Source organism: Oculina patagonica, chromosome 2 (genome assembly GCF_052425735.1).
Source record: "Oculina patagonica isolate OP01 chromosome 2, crgOcupat, whole genome shotgun sequence".
Taxonomy (NCBI): Eukaryota; Metazoa; Cnidaria; class Anthozoa; order Scleractinia; family Oculinidae; genus Oculina; species Oculina patagonica.
The window spans coordinates 40,565,484-40,581,834 of record NC_135759.1 but is presented as its reverse complement, the minus strand read 5'-3'; the positions used below and the strand labels follow the sequence as shown (position 1 = coordinate 40,581,834).

General features: G+C 35.5%; 1 protein-coding gene across 1 annotated transcript; it reads left to right on the top strand.

The window, feature by feature from the left end:
• The first annotated feature begins 81 nt into the window (after nt 1-81).
• LOC144641583 (LHFPL tetraspan subfamily member 2a protein-like) lies at nt 82-15,751 on the top strand. Its single transcript, XM_078500622.1, has 3 exons — nt 82-322; nt 4,474-4,988; nt 14,070-15,751. The coding sequence occupies exons 2-3, from the start codon at nt 4,535-4,537 to the stop codon at nt 14,336-14,338; spliced, it is 723 nt and encodes a 240-aa protein (XP_078356748.1). The 5' UTR covers nt 82-322; nt 4,474-4,534; the 3' UTR covers nt 14,339-15,751.
• Nucleotides 15,752-16,351: the final 600 nt, after the last annotated feature.

Here is a 16,351-nt window from a genome sequence, read left to right as displayed (position 1 = left end):
GCGTTTCTTTGTTGATGGACAAGCGATAAGCAAACTGTCACGCCTCGATTCAGATGTAATATGAGATGAATTTCCCGAACATCCGCGGGGTTTCCGGCTCAGTCTCGTCGCACTGTACAAGCTATCGTTTTGCGGTGTGTGCACAATCCCGGTCACAAACTTTTGGGGATTCCACCACGTAGTGCCTTATAATCATTTCGTATTTCAAACTCTCTTTCGGCGGATTTATTACGGTTTAGGAAAGGTAAAGAAGTGGATTTCGGGCGAATACACTCACAGAGGAAACCATATTACACAGCGCCGAATTAACCACAACTTGAAGGTAAGGCCGTGGATAGAATTTATTATTAGCTTTTATACTTTATCTGTTTTAAGAAAAAGTGGTTCGTTGGTGTAAAAACTATCCGAATTTTTTAAAATCAATGTGCTGTGTCCCGATGGATTAAGTTGGCGTACATGTGACTCGTATTGAATAGAGCACACTTTGGCTCTTTGTTGTTGTTGAATCGGTCATTTGTGACAACTCAAAAGCTTCGACGAAATGCTTACAGAGTATATATTCTCTCGGACCACCACCGATAGATACAAATGTTGTTGATGTGTCGGCTTTTGAAGCTTAAAAGGGTCTTCTGTGGCTTGTTTATTTGATTTGGCGAGTCGGTTGCCTCGAATCGTGGGAACTCGCAATCTGGATAAGCATAAACACGCGAGATTTGGGGATAAATTAATAATTCCATATTCCACAGGTGTCCGTGTCGTAAACGAACATGGTAAAGAAATTGAAACCCTGATCTTGTTATTCGGTTAGCAAGTGAAGTGATTTTGGTCTGATCTTTATACGAAAAAGATTTCTTTGTTAATTAATCGAGCTCCTTGATTCTTGCGGTCGGTCGATGTTGATCGATTCTTTGTATTCACAACAAACAGAAAAGCGGTAACAAGATTTGTTCCTCAATGCATGTCTGTTTTACTATTTTGTTTTCTTCGTGTCAACGATCTGCTAGCGATCTCCCTATTTTTAACGAAAAAAAGAGAAATCTTTGCTTTCTTTTATTGTGTTTTGACGCTGGGTTTTTAATTAGATAACCGCGATCCACGGAGAAACTTTGTTGATATTTGATAAACAAGAATCTTGTGCCGGGTGTCGGTTTGATCAAAGATTCTCGAACTATGTTTACAAACTTTTATCCAGTTTCTTGGTTGTATTTCATTTATATGTTTGGGCTAAATCATTTTAGCACCTTTTGTAGTCCGGTTGTTAATTTCACACCTTGAGACCCAAAACAGAAAATTGAATTATTGTTTGCCTCTTTTTCCAGAAGTGCTAAATGACATTGTGATGGACTAAAATAGCGCGGATTTCCTGATTTTCCTCGCTTTTTGACAGGGTAAATAGGATTGGACAGATTTTGCGTTTTTTCTTTGAGATTTTTGGATGTCGTGACTTTCATGTGCCCGCAGTTTCGGGGCGATTGATTATTTTGTCTGTTGGTGTTTCCATTTGTTCCGTTTGGGTTTCCGACTTCCTTACATCTTTTCTATTTGTAATTCCTCTCATTTGTGCTACAATAGAGTTTATCTTAAGGCAGAGAAAAAATCAGGAAAAGCTATTTTTCCCATCCGCCTGAGGTTAGTCACGTCCGCATGTTCCAGTATATAAACAGCCCACAGCGGGAAAGGTTTTCACAAATGTTTCATTCTGTTCGAAACACAACAAAAACAGCCAGAACAAAATGTTTTTGTATTCTTGCGGCATCTCGTCTCTCAAGTCTGTTTTTCTGATTTCAAATTTTAAGAATCAATTGATAATAGAAAGATCTTGCGCAAGATTGATATCGCATTATTGTGTTGCTGTGCTGCACGTATTCCACAAGTTAAAACAATTTTGGCCAAAATTTATGACCTTTTGCTGTACGGGGTGAAATTGCCGGCGGCTACATTTAAAATGGTCGTGATGTCGATAGAACACGAATTTACATGTTACGAAGAGTTTAAAGCTGCAACTTTAATTTGGGAAAACTGGGGAAGGTGTTCCCTTCGATCGACAAAGTTAATGTGTTGACTTGTTTTCAAGATCATTTTCTCCAGTTTCTTTACCATATGTGTCGACAGAAAGTTTTTGTCATGTCGTCGCGCCATTTTGTTTTCAATTTGTGTCACATGCAACTTTCATGTTGCATCGGATTTATCGGACGATATTATGTTTTCGGGTAAATTTGTGTAGTGACTGGACGGAACATCAGATAATCATGCAAGAAACTACTTGCATTCCTTCGCTATTAATCAAGGGAACAATTTGAGAATTGCAGAAATGTAATACGTTGCTTATCTCGTTGAAAAATTGAATGATTCAACACTGTCAGTAATTGAACTGTGTAAACATCCGAACGGAAATGGGCCATTTACATTTGATAGTAATCTCTGTCAAATAGAGTTTTGTGGCCATTCAATTTATATCTTTGTATTAAATCACATTCCTTTTTACGTATATATGGGCGGAATCGGTTATCTCGTGAATATTTTCTGGATTCTTGTCTATCTCAACATTGCGTAATCAAATGGAAATTTTTTGACGACGAATCGACTTATTTTTTTGATTTTTTTTTTAGATCAACATTGAATATGGTGAATTTTGTGTAAGGCTCTTTTTTGTCAGTCTCTTTCAATAGATGCATGCCTTTCATCATAAGATTTAACACTTTTAGTAGACAAAGTACTTCTGAAAACCACTTCAGCCAAGATTACAAGCTAAGCCCTTTCCTACTGATAAGCTTAAAATGAAAAACATGCAAGGTCCATATTTTTATGGGAAACAGAATTTAAGAAACAATCAGAACTATCCTAAAATGCAAGAATTCAAGGATACTTTTATTGAGCAGCTCAGAGGACCACAGTCATTTGTAGGCATCTTTTATGAAAATAATATTATAGAAAAATTCCCTTTAAAATTGATTTAGCTTAAATTTTTAGTTATTTTTTTCCAGGGCTCAGGTTGAGATATAAGAACACCCCAAATATAGTTACAGAATGGGAGGTTTTCTTTTCTGTCTTGAAAACGTAAACAAGGGGCAAAGGGACTAGAACTACAGTATGCAGGGCCACTTATTTGCAGGTCATTGAATAAGAATAGCATCTAAAAGCGGTATGACACATGTAAATAAGGTGGACCAAAGTTGCCCTGAATGCTGTAGTTGCGCCAGAGTTTTTGTTGCAGTAAAGGTCATGAATCACCCTGCTGGGATATGTTTAGCAATGCCATTAATGGTATTTACTTTGCAATGTGGAAATCATCTTAGAAAATCAGACGGACTATATCATGTTATTTCAGGTGTAATTTTAGTTTTAATTTGTTTTATTTAAATCTGATTTTTGTTATTACGGTACCACACATATCTTGCTCTCAGCTAAAGTTTATTTGAGTGGGCAACTAAATCTGTAGATCTCATTTTCTTTCTGGAAAAATCAAAGTTGATAGTTTAATTTTTCACTTTTAATTTTTTTCTTTTTTTGGAAACTGAAAAATTAAGTTATATTTGGAAAGGTTGTTTTTTTATTTTATTTTGAATTCTTAAACTTATCTTTTTCATTTTCTAATTTCCTTAAAACTGAATCATTAATCTTGCATTTTTGGCAAAACTGAAAAAAAACTTCAAAGATGTCTGATAAATGATTTTTTATTATTTTGTTTCTATTTACTTTGCTCAAAAGATAATTACAGCCATTGTTAACGGGGATGAGGAAACCCTGACAGACTTTTACAAATTGTTTGACTGTTTCTCTGATACATGGTCAGAAAATGAAACTGGTATTGTATCCAGCTCTGAAATATTTCACTTTTCAGCTGGCTTCAAGTCTGTTTTTCTTTCTTTGCATTAAAATCAGACCCCTTGCATTGTTGAGTATCAGTTTGCATGCTTTGGACAGTTTTTGATAAATGATTGATTGCAATTGTTTTTCTTTGTATCAGAGATGTTTGTTTAAAATAAAAAACATCCTGACTGTCTGGAAATAGGATCTAAACTTGAAACAGTTAGTATGAGATAATTCCTGGATATAACACATTTTGATTATCAGGGTTTGCACTACCTAGAGATGATGGAATTCCCAAAGTTTTCATGGATGCAAATATAAAAATTCCAGGACCCTGAGAACTTGGAAATTTCATGGTGTAAACATTTATTAAAAATTAATTCTATTTTAGCTCTACTGGCGTACTTTGCAAAAAAGGCTATTGACAGCATTTTTCAGGAGTTTTCCACGAGTAATCTGAAGAATTTCAAAAAGAGAATTTTTAATTAGTAATTTTTTTGAAAGAAAAATGCAAAATTCCAAGAGTTTTCAAGGAATTCCTGGAGCAGTGCAAACCCGTATGTTATCTAAAGTTGCAACATCTCACAACATTTTTTAAAATTGTCCTTCATGAACTGTGCCCTTTTTAACATCACATTTTGGTTTGTGCATTTGTGATTTCAGATCATTAAAGCTGTAAGACTGACTACAATAGACTTTATGGTGACAGTAATAAATTGACAAGATGGCAGAATGCTATGTTATCGTTACAACAAGGAACATTCTATGGATGGTGTTGTCTGTGGTGGCAACCATGGCTATAATAACTGGAATTATGACTCCTAAGTGGCTGTATGGAATACCAAAGAGATTTGATGACATAGATAAACCTGCAAATTCCTCGGGCGAGAGTACATATGATCCTCCTGAAGCAATGTACAGACCATCTGTTGGGATTTACAACCGCTGTAAAAAGATCCACATGAGGGTTGGTGGTGATCCTGTGCTGAACTGTTACTCTTATACCAGAGGCTTTATGGATATTCCTTCCGATGCATGGAAAGCATGCTTGGTGTTCCTGTGCTTTGGAACATTTCTTCTAGCCATTGTATCAATCATGTCATTAGTTGGATTCTGTGTACAGAGTGTTGGGAAGAAGTCAATTTTCTCACTTGGAGGAGTAATTCAGGCTATAGCAGGTATTTATATCACACAAAGTAACAAGATGTTAATAATATTAAATAATTTTATAATTAATTCTTAAAGTTATATACAGTGGAATCCCGATATAATGATCCTCAATATAATGATATTTCCGTCGATATAACGATGAATATATTATGTCCCAGCGAAAGTTATAGTAAAATGTATGGGACAGAACCCTGATATAACGATCTTCTTTATAACGACATTCCCGATACAATGATGAGTATTTAGCGGACTGAATGTAAAATCTTTCGCGATAAAACGATATAGTCAGTACACAGTCACATTTTGATCAAAACATTGAATTTGATGCAATAACATTACTAACAGTAATCAAGTAATCTCTAACGTTTCTGGAAACAGCTTTGTATGGTGATATAGGAAAATGATACTGTGTTGTAATTTAGCTTCTTTATAAACTTTATCCTCTTTATCCTCCTTTTTTTTTTTTTTTTTTTTTTTTTTTTTTTTTTTTTATTCATTCATTTAGAAAATAACACACAAAAAAAATACTTACAATATTACAACGCTATTTACAAAATACTATTTACAATTCACAATACAGTGGCAACGGATCAGAAATATTACAAATTAATATAAGAAGCGGTGGAAATCTTTCACTAAACAATATAAAGAAACTATATACTACACATAGGAGAAGGCGAAGAAGTTGTTAGATAGCTGGTTTATATGTACTTAAAGAAGTTGTTCTATTCTATATTTATAAATGATTTTACTTATAAATTCCGAGATTAATAATGAATCGTTCTGGAGTTTCATTTTATAAATATAATAACACATGTATAAAAGAGTGTAGTTTAGCTTTCTCTTTAATTCATCATTCGGTGTATTGGGAAGGCCAAATAAAATCTCTTCAGTATTGAGTGAAAAGGACGAGTTGTTGGTTGAATTGAACCACTGCAACACCTGCTGAATGAAAGACTTTGTGAAATGACAGTCAATTAGCGTATGGTCTCTCGAATCCGTTTCTCCGCAGTATGTACAATCTCCATCCTCCTTTATCTTAAATATGAAAAGCTCCTTTTTAGTTACAAAAAACCTATGAATGACCTTGAAATGAAATTCTCGCAACTTGTTTTCTTTAGCAGTTTTGTGGACCGATTGGAATGTTTTCTTCCAGTTGATGTTTTCGGAAGTAAGTGATTTTTCCCAACGTTTCGGCCCCGTGTGGCTGTTTGTATGGATTTTATTCACTAACAGCCAATAAAAATCTTTGGCTTTGGCTTTCGTCAAGTTTAAGAAACTATTATCGTCGACCTGAAAGGACTTCATATCTTCAAAACATATACCGCTGTCTTCAGAATTAAGTAACTCTCTTGCTTTTTCGAGTAGGTGGTTTGGAATTGCACTTATGGCTTGATAAAAATGGAGAAACGATGTCTTTTTAAGATGAAATTTGGATTTAAAATCCGCAAAAGATAGAACTTTACCCTCAATGTCTAAAAGGTCCATGACCGTCTTAATTCCTTTGTTTAGCCATTCATGAAACAAAAAGGGTTTCCCTCCTATTAGTATTTCCTTATTATTAAACAGGATTGTGTCATGAATGTTATGCCAATTGTAAAGCGATTTGAGTTCTTTATAATATAATAGAATGTCCCTGTAAAAACGTGGTATTTCTTTAAAGTCCTCCATCCGATAATTACACTTCAGTAGAAATTCCAATCCGCCATATTTTCGGAAATAGTAATTCGGTACCGCTTTCCAATTTGGGTCCCCATTTTTTAACAGTCTAGGGATCCACGCGAGTCTTAAAGACTTTATCATTATCTCTATGTCAACCATTCGCAGTCCTCCATTTACGTGGTCCTGGTAGGTACTAGTTCTTTTAACCTTGTCTCTTTTATTTTTCCATAAAAATTTAAAAAGACGGCCCTGCACATTTCCTATAATCTCATTTGGTACGTCGATATTCGAAGCAGAGTAAACGAGGGACGATACACCCATTGCCTTAATAATAAGAACTCTTCCAAATAAGGTCAAATCTCGCGATCGCCAAATGTCTAAGTTTGCCTGAAGCTTTTGAATTTTTAGATTAAAATTGTGCTGATTGTTACCGTTACTATCATATGAGAAAAAGATTCCTAAAATTTTCACTGGGTTTTTAATCCAAGTCAGTCCTAATGGTTTGTCGCTCTCATTGACTAATTTTCCAAGCCACATAGCCTTTGTTTTTTTTAAATTTAGTCTAAGTCCTGAGATATCCCCGAAGGATGCTATGATATCAAGTCCCTTTTTCACTGATGTTAAATCTGCACAGAAAAGATTAGTGTCATCAGCAAACTGACTCAATTTGATTTCCTTATTCAAAAGAGATATACCTAAAACCTCGCTGCTTTGACGGATCTTATTGGACATAAGTTCTGCTGTAAGGATAAACAGGTATGGAGAAAGCGGACAGCCTTGTCTAACTCCAGCCGAAGGTTTGATCCAATCTGTTGCAAAGCCATTGTTTACCACTGCACTTTCAATGTCACTATAAAAAACGGTAATCCATCTTCTAAGTCCGTCTCCAAAGTTAAACAACTTTAGGGCATGTTGTATACAGGACCAGTCCAGGGTATCAAAAGCTTTGCGAAAGTCTAGCGACAAAAGAATACCTGGGATATTACATCTCTGCGTTTGTTCCATTATATCACTAATGAGTCTTATATTTTCCCCTATATATCTGTCTTTTACAAATCCTGTTTGATCTGGATGGATAATTTTCGACAATACCGGTTCAATGCGTCTAGCAATAGCTTTGGAGGCGATTTTGTAGTCTATATTTAACAGCGTTATTGGTCTCCAATTTTGAAGGTAATTTAGGTCAGAATCATCTTTAGGAATTAAGCTTATAATTCCTCGGCGTTGTGAAATTGAAAGTTTTCCCTTTTCATACCCTGCGTTAAGGCAGTCAACTAAATCATTTCCGACAAGGTCAAAAAAGAATGAATAGAATTCCGCAGTGAAACCATCTTCCCCAGGAGACTTGTCGTTTTTAAAAGAATCGAGAACTGTCTTACATTCCTCATAGGTTAAGAGGCCTTCCAAATTTTCGCGCTCTTCATTAGAGAGTTGAGGAACTGTTATATCCTCGGTAAATTGATTTAATTTTTCTCCCATTACGCCGATTTTCGAGGAATAAAGATCCTTATAAAAGTTCTCAATTTGCAAAAGAATTTCTTTGTCGTCCGTTATAGTATTTCCTTCTTCGTCTTCAAGCTCAGAGATAACCTTTTTATTGTAGTTCTTTTTCTCGAGGTTAAAAAAGTATTTCGTTGGACGCTCGCCATTTTCAAGCCAGGCGCATTTTGCTCTGAACTTTGCTGCCTCTCCTTTGGCTTTATATAATTCCTGTAATTCCTTTTTAAGAGCGTCATACTGCTTCAGTTCTTGGTCGATGTTTCTCAATTCATCACTTGAGCAAATTATCCTATCTAACTCATCTAGTTGGTCTTTAACCTCGAGTTCGCGACTCCTTTTAACTTTTGCTTTCCTTTTGGCATATGAAACAGTAAACATACGTATTTCCATTTTCAGAAGCTCCCAAAGAATTTGCTTATTTGTGACATCTTGATATTTGCTTTTGTATATAGGAAACAGTTCGCGTATCTGCTGGATATAGTTTTCGTCTTCTAGTAGACAATTATTAAACTTCCAAAAACCTGGACCTCTTGTATTTTCTTTTTCCCATTGAAATGTCAGGCAAACCAGCTTGTGGTCTGGAGCGATAGAGCTTTGGATATCAGCTTTCTGAACAGACATTCCTAGATTTTTAGCTATTAGGAAATAGTCTATCCTTGATTTCATTTTTAACGCCTTAGATTCGTAAGAAAATTTTTTAACATTTGGGTGTTTGACTTTTTGAATATCTATGAGATCAAACATGTCCATCGTGATAAGTAAGCAGTTTCGGAACGCCGTAGGCTTCCACGGTACACCACCTTTTTTGTCATTCTTTGTTAAAGTGCAGTTCCAATCACCACCTATAACGAGAGATGTTAATTCTGATTTGTCGATTAGGCAATTGTTAAGTTCCCCGATGAATTGAAGCTGATCTTTTTGATTATTAGGTGCGTAGATGTTGCAGAGAGACAATTCCACACCATTAAAATTTAAGTTAATTAAGACTATTCTTCCCGAGTCGTCGTTTTGGGAATAAACTATTTTTGTGTCTCGCACTGATGGATCTATTAAAATACAAACTCCTCTACTATGATGAGAACCATGCGAAAAAATTATGTCGCCACCCCATTCGCTTTTCCAGAACGATTCATCGTTAAGACCAGAGTAAGTTTCTTGTAGGAAGTAAAATGACGCTTTTTGATCTTTGAGGAATGAAAAAATACTTCTTCTCTTTTCACAATCTCTCAATCCTCGAACGTTTAGTGAAAGAATTTTGCATAAATTTTTCTTTGACATTCTTTTACGATGGCCACGTTGACACTGAATAATTAAACTGATAAACTTGAATAATAAATAAAGAGTATCTTAATAAATAGCTAGATGACAACAGACGAAAAAAAAAAAACAAACAAACACAAACTGAGTAATAACAGTACAAAAAGTTAATCAGAATATGAGAAACTTGCCCCTTCCTAATCTAATAAACCTATTCCCAACTTCTTCTATGGCCTAGAATATTATGAAAAAGCGACTAAATGATTGCCGGAATACATTGTCAGTTAAGCTTTTTATGCAGATTAGTCAACATAATAGTACTAAAGTTCATCTAAGTCTTCTTCGCAGAAAATTCTTACGGGTCTTCCTTCAGGGGAAGTCTTGATAAATACTTTCCCGTCGATCGACCATACGCTGGAGACGAGACCGTCCTTTTTCATTTCGTTAGCTTTACCAAAGAGATAGCGTCTAAAGTTTGTTAAGTTCTCATTTATAAATATTCGATCTGTGTAAATGGCCGACGCAAAACTTGGATATAAATCGGCCAACTTAATATCTTTTAACTTGGTACGTTGCTTATATAACTTGCTTTTTGCCTTATGGCTAACAAACTTTGCTATAATCGTATTTCTAGCTCCCCGGCGCTTTAATTTGTGAGAAATTTCAATATCATTAGGTGTTAGGTCAACTTCTAACACGTTAGCTACTTTCAAAACTACCTCTTCTGTCGACGTATAACAGGTTTCTGGGACTCCTGAAATCTCCAGCGAGTTTTTCCTGGTGTACTGTTCCAAGTCATCTAAGGAGGTCCACAGGTTATCTGTTTCTTCTTGTTGTTTTTCCAACTTCACTTTCGTGCGAAGAAGTTCGCTCTTGAGTGATTCGTTTTCCGACTTTAATTTGTCGACTGACTCTTTTAATTTGTTGAATTCGCGGCCTTGAGCATCAAATGAAGTTTTTAACGCAGATATTTCGTCTTTAAGGCTTTTATTGTCCTTATGAATCGCATTCACCGACCCCTGCAAATCCAATAGCATCGCCTTCAAGTCTGACAGTGTTGGCTCCGCTTCTGCTTCTTTGGAGGTCTTGTCATCCATATTAAAAGGACGTTTCGCTTCGTTTACCTCATCATCAGTGGAGCCTCGTGCGCCTCGTTTGTTCTTCTTAGAGTTCTCCGGCATAAGGTGACATTAAAGCACAGATTTCGAGCGAAGTTTTGGCCAAAGAAAGAGGGAATGGCTCCCGCTCAAAAAACACAACCGTCCTCGTGGACGTCACGCATGCTCTCCTGAGTATTTAGCGGACTGAATGTAAAATCTTTCGCGATAAAACGATATAGTCAGTACACAGTCACATTTTGATCAAAACATTGAATTTGATGCAATAACATTACTAACAGTAATCAAGTAATCTCTAACGTTTCTGGAAACAGCTTTGTATGGTGATATAGGAAAATGATACTGTGTTGTAATTTAGCTTCTTTATAAACTTTATCCTCTTTATCCTCCTTTAATATGCAGTAAAAAGTACTTGTTAGGTCTGCCCTGATATATTAACGTCATATCGTGACATCAGGAAGTTCAATATAACAATTCCTGGATATAACGATATAATTTGACTGCTCCCTTGGCATATCATTATATCAGGGTTCCACTAGCTGTTATAACAAAAATAGAAATTAATTACAAAAATAATTCACACAACTGGAGTATTAGATCAATAATATAGATCTGAAAGTTGATGGACAATACAGTCAACTCTCTCTAAGACAGACACCTTCAGGACTGGCCACAGCTGTCTGTCTTGGAGAGATGTCCGCCTTGTAGAGAGTCGAGGTAACATGACACCAGTAATTCTGAGGTAATGAAGCCAAACCTTTGCACAATGCAACAAACCTTTGCTAACTGCAACAAGACTAAAAATATTTGCTTTACAAGCAAATATGTTCCTTTTATTATTTAACTAGTGATACCTATCGGTAGAAATGCCAATTCAACGAGTACAATGGGACGCTTTATGATTTTGATCGATCAATAAACATTGCGTGTTTTCTTTGAAAATCTTGAATGTTTATGGAATAAAATGCAATTTTATGAAGGCTAACAAAAAGTTCTAAAATAATACTAAAGTAGTGAAGATTTAGTGAGAAATCTTGTAAACTTCATGCTATTTGAGAGTTTCAAGCCATTGTTGTCCGATGCCGCTATTTTGGAAAGGTTTCCGCTGTTGGTTTTAAAGTCCTATAGGTCTGAATCAAAGTGGCAATGAGCCACTGAACACGAAAAATAAATTACGAAACAAAAAGCAAAACAAAGCATTTCAAACTTTCCACACTGCAGTTGAATCCATTCAGCACATATAAGTATTCAAAAAAGTTGAGGTTTTAAAAGGTAAAAGCCTGGTCAGACAAGTTTGTGGCCAAAGATGGAACAAGTTTATTTTATTATTCCAAGAATAATTCATCACGCGCAATGCGTGATGCCAGACCTAACTTAACTACGCATACAAATTTGTATGACTTCGAAATTTTCGAAGCTTTAGAAATCTTGAAGCTTTGGAATGCATTTCTTTCCTTTTTATCTTAAATGAAATTAAATTCTAAACAAAGTTTAATTCAAGTTTCTTTCGTATTTCAATCTCTAGTTCGGGTTTTGGCTTTTTGAAGCAAACAGATTTGAAACCTCTTTGTTATCTGAGACGCATCTTGTCTGGGAATTTTAGTTGCCAATGAATCATGCACGTGCTGAACAAATAAGAAGCACGCTGATTGGCCAAACTACAACAAAGTGTGCTCGTGCTGAACAGATTCTGCTGAACGGATTGGCTAAAAACATCAGAAATTGTGTCGTCATGATCTACCTTACATTACATTACTTACATAACTCGACATTTGGAGTGTTTCTGAGATTTTTTTCGCATATACAAATCTTCTCGCGGCTCTATATTCTGCCGCCTCGTCAGGCCTTCTGGTCTTCCAGAAGGCCTGACTCGTTGGCAATAACAAAAGGAATGTATCTGCTTGTTAAAGCAAAATTTGAGAGCTTCTACAAGCTGTTATACTCAGGAAGTTGAAAACGACGTCTGTAGTGTCCATACACATAAGCAGAGAAGTAATCCGTTAAGCGTAATTGTTTTTGGTTAGTAAGCTTGGTATACACGTGTGCTTAAGGCGATGACTAACTTTGCTTTAGGTCGATACAAAGTTTGGACGTATTTTCATTAATAAAACATAATAAAAAAGCACTTCTCAAGTGTCCGTTAATGATTTCAAAGTGTCCGTTGTCCGTCTTAGAGAGGTGCCCGTCTTATAAGGAGTTTGGTTACAGTAAAATGACTGAAAAACGGCAGGGACCATCATCAGGTGTCCGTCTTATGGAGGTGTCCGTCTTATAGAGGTGTTCGCTTAGAGAGAGTTGAATGTATTGTTATATGATTGGTATTAAAACAGCATCATCCATAGCCAAGTAATTGTCCACCAAATCTTAGATCCTTAATTATTTGAACTGCATAAATATTTCTTTAATTTTTTATTCCAGTATATGCATGTTGCACACAATTATTGTGTTTTAAACCGCATACACCCCAGACACCTCAAAAGTAATTTCCATGCCTTTTTGAGGCAACTGAACATTGCCAAATTTATGTCTACAAATTTATATAGACAAAAGAAGTTGGAATGCTTTCTAAAAGCAATACAAGTGCAAAATTTTAATACTTTATGCTATAAACTTTATCAATGTTACAAGGAAACATTTTTTTAAGGTCTCCCTCCCCACCTGCATGACCTTCAATGTTATAAATACTTTGTGGAGGGTTGTAGGCCATGAATTATCTGTCTAGACAGATTATCCTCCCAGAGAAAAATCTGGCCGGGAGATGGATTTTTGCCTTTATGGATAATCCGTTTGTATCAAAACAAAGAGATCTAGGTCAAGTCTGTATGTTTTGTTTACCTGAGAGCGTTTAGGCACCCTGCAATAATTCTATGAGCACAGCTTTGAGCTCTGACAGAACAACACTGAAAATGAATGAATCCTAGCTAAGGTGATGGAATCTATTATAATAAGTATGGGTAATTAAATGGTGACGAGTGAAATTAGGAAATAATTTCACGCGCGTTTTGTCAAAATTCTCATAATTTCCCGAGTGTGTTGTTTACATTTTAATATCATAGGTGACAAATTACGTTTGCAATCTTAGATGTTTTTGACTGGTACATTGCATCGCGAACTCTGAGCTTTGAAAAGTTGCATGAAAGCATACATTTTGCTTAAGTTCGCAAGGTTTTTTAGTCTTTGAATAAAACTTTTCAGAGACTCCTTTTACATGGCCAAGGCTAGCTGGCTAAGATAAAATTCAAGCGAAAATGTACAAAGTTTAAGCCTTAAAACGTCTTTTATTCCGGACGCCATCTTGCCGCTAACTACATTGCCATGGCAATTTTATAATTTCACATGTGAAATTATAAATTAATGTTGAAATTTCGCGCCAAAGTTAAGGAGTAATTTGTCACCTATGATATTAAACAGTTAATCCATGTAGAGTTGGAGTTGGGACACTGTGTAAAATAAAACCACCTTTGGTCTGATAATTGCAGCTGTTGTATTTTAATTATTTCACTGGAACCTAACATTATTTTAATTAATTGATACGTTTTTTTCTTTCTCCAGCATTGTTCCTTGTCATTGGTCTTGTTCTGTATCCAGCTGGCTGGGGTAATGATATAGTTGATGGGCTTTGCACCAGGGAAAAAGTCCAGAAACCTGGAGCATTTGTACTTAATGATTGTTCATTGGGCTGGGCGTTTTATGCTGTGCTCGGAGGAACGTTGTCGTCATTTTTATGCTCTTTATTATCTGCTCAAGCAGAGAAGTCTACATCAACTGATGAGGTTCAAGATGAAATTTCAGATGGAAAGACAGTTATCTGTTTAATTTAACAGAGTTATGGATTCCTGGATTTCTACTACGCTGTGCATCATGTAGGTTTGGTCATCATCATTATCAACAGTCAGCGTCCTATTCCAAGACTTTTGCAGATGATTGCAATGTGCAATTTCTTTCAAAGATAATAAAATTAATGTACATGCAGTTAAAGAGAACAAGAAGACAAGAATCAAGCAAGTGATGTTAATGATTTGATTCATCAGATTAGTATAATTTGAAATAATACAAAGAACTAAAAAAAGGCAATAACTAGTCCAATCAATAATATTATATTACAGATTATAGATTGAGGAGTTACAGCTAATACAGTGTAAATTGCATATTCTTAGTTCTAAATTCGCATTTCTGCCATTAGTGACTTTATAGTTAGTAATCTAATCATTAGACATTAACCAAGGGCTCTGAGATTTTGTGTTTTGTACTAAAAGTTAGAAAAGTTGTTTTAAAAAAAATTGTCAGAGGATATATGCTTGTTTATAGTTAAATAAGATAATTTATATTATAATCATGCTAATACTGATAGATTTAGTAGTTAATTTTTCAATCCTTGGGCCAAAGCACTTTATTTTGGATAGCTGTTCCTATTTGACAGTTCCAATTGTTTGAAGTTTTGCCCAGGAATTTTTTTTTTATTGTAAATTTTCGTTTAAAAAAAAAATAGATCAAGATGTTGTATAAAGAAGGTAGAAAATACTGTAAGCTGACATTACAATTAAATAATTTAAATAATCATATTATAGGTATTTAATGCTAATAATTTTATTTAGTTGCTTAATGCTCTGAGCAGATTAGGAAGCAATGCTTTTGATGTAATCATGATTTGAAAACAAAGACGCTCGATGTTTTTCCAAACCTGCCATAAACACAGCCTTGGAGCCATCATCCAAGAGTTTATTCAGGTGTTCTGACTTTAAGGAAATGTTTGTTGCTTGTAGGAGGCCATTAGGGCCGGGGGAGGGGGGAGGGGGGGTTGGGTCAGACATAGGTGTAAAAAATTCTTAGGGGAATGAAACAGGCAATTCTTTTACTGAATCTTTTTGTCATAAATTTTCTGACAGGGGGCTGGGTGGCCAGTCATACAACAGGTTTATTGTTAATTAGACTATAATCCTTTGTTATGTTGAATGCCATTATGATTATTTTTTTTTTGAAGGGAGGGTTGAAAGAGTTGAGAAATGTACAAAGTTTATGTCAGTTTTTTTTTTTTTTTTTTTTTTGGGGGGGGGGGGTTGCCATTGGGATTCATTTTTACCTCCCCTGCTTTCTTTTCTTTGACTTTCATTAGTCAATTATTTTACTTTCTGCTATGCAGGGTTAAATACCTCATGTTTTGAGGAACAAAGTGGTATGTTTTGTAATTAAAGTTGTTTGTTACTGTTAATAAACAGTTGTTTTTTATTCTCAAAGGCTCAATCACTTTTGTGTAACAATTGGGGTATAAAAATATTGGTGCAGAGCAACACCAAATTTTCAAGTTGAAAATTATTGTTTATATGTAAACTGATACATAAAGACAATAAAATAGAAATGCTTACCATATTTACTCGAATAAGCGCCGCAGCGCTTATTTAATTTTTCACGCTTCAAGTGCGGCGCTTATTCGAGGGCGGCGCTTATTTAAAATTTGGACGCCACAAGGAATCTTATATTTTACAGTCATTAAAAATAGCGTCTTTTGATTGTCAGTATTCGTCTCTTGCTGAAGAGAGAAGTGGTGCTAGCTGTCCTGGCAAAGTTCGCGACCTTCACAACATATACAGAACTACCAGAGAACTACATATTAATATTGTTAAAATGTTGGATCGAAAACTTATGGGCGAGCAGAAAAAACAAACACATTAAACTGCAAAACATCGCTTTTGATGGAAAGAAATGTCCCAGTTTGTTTTAGAATTGATTTGTAGTGCTGTTTTCAGTTAAATGGAATTCCTCGAATAAGCGCCGCATCGGGGCTGCGGCGCTTATTAACTTTTTTTGTCCCAATTGCGGCGCTTATTCGGGGGCGG

Bases quoted from the DNA above. Each gene is read 5' to 3' on its own strand.
- LOC144641583 (XM_078500622.1), top strand. From the start codon at position 4,535: ATGGCAGAATGCTATGTTATCGTTACAACAAGGAACATTCTATGGATG. The intron at 4,989-14,069 runs GTATTTATATCA...TTCTTTCTCCAG, and splicing joins AGTAATTCAGGCTATAGCAG to CATTGTTCCTTGTCATTGGT.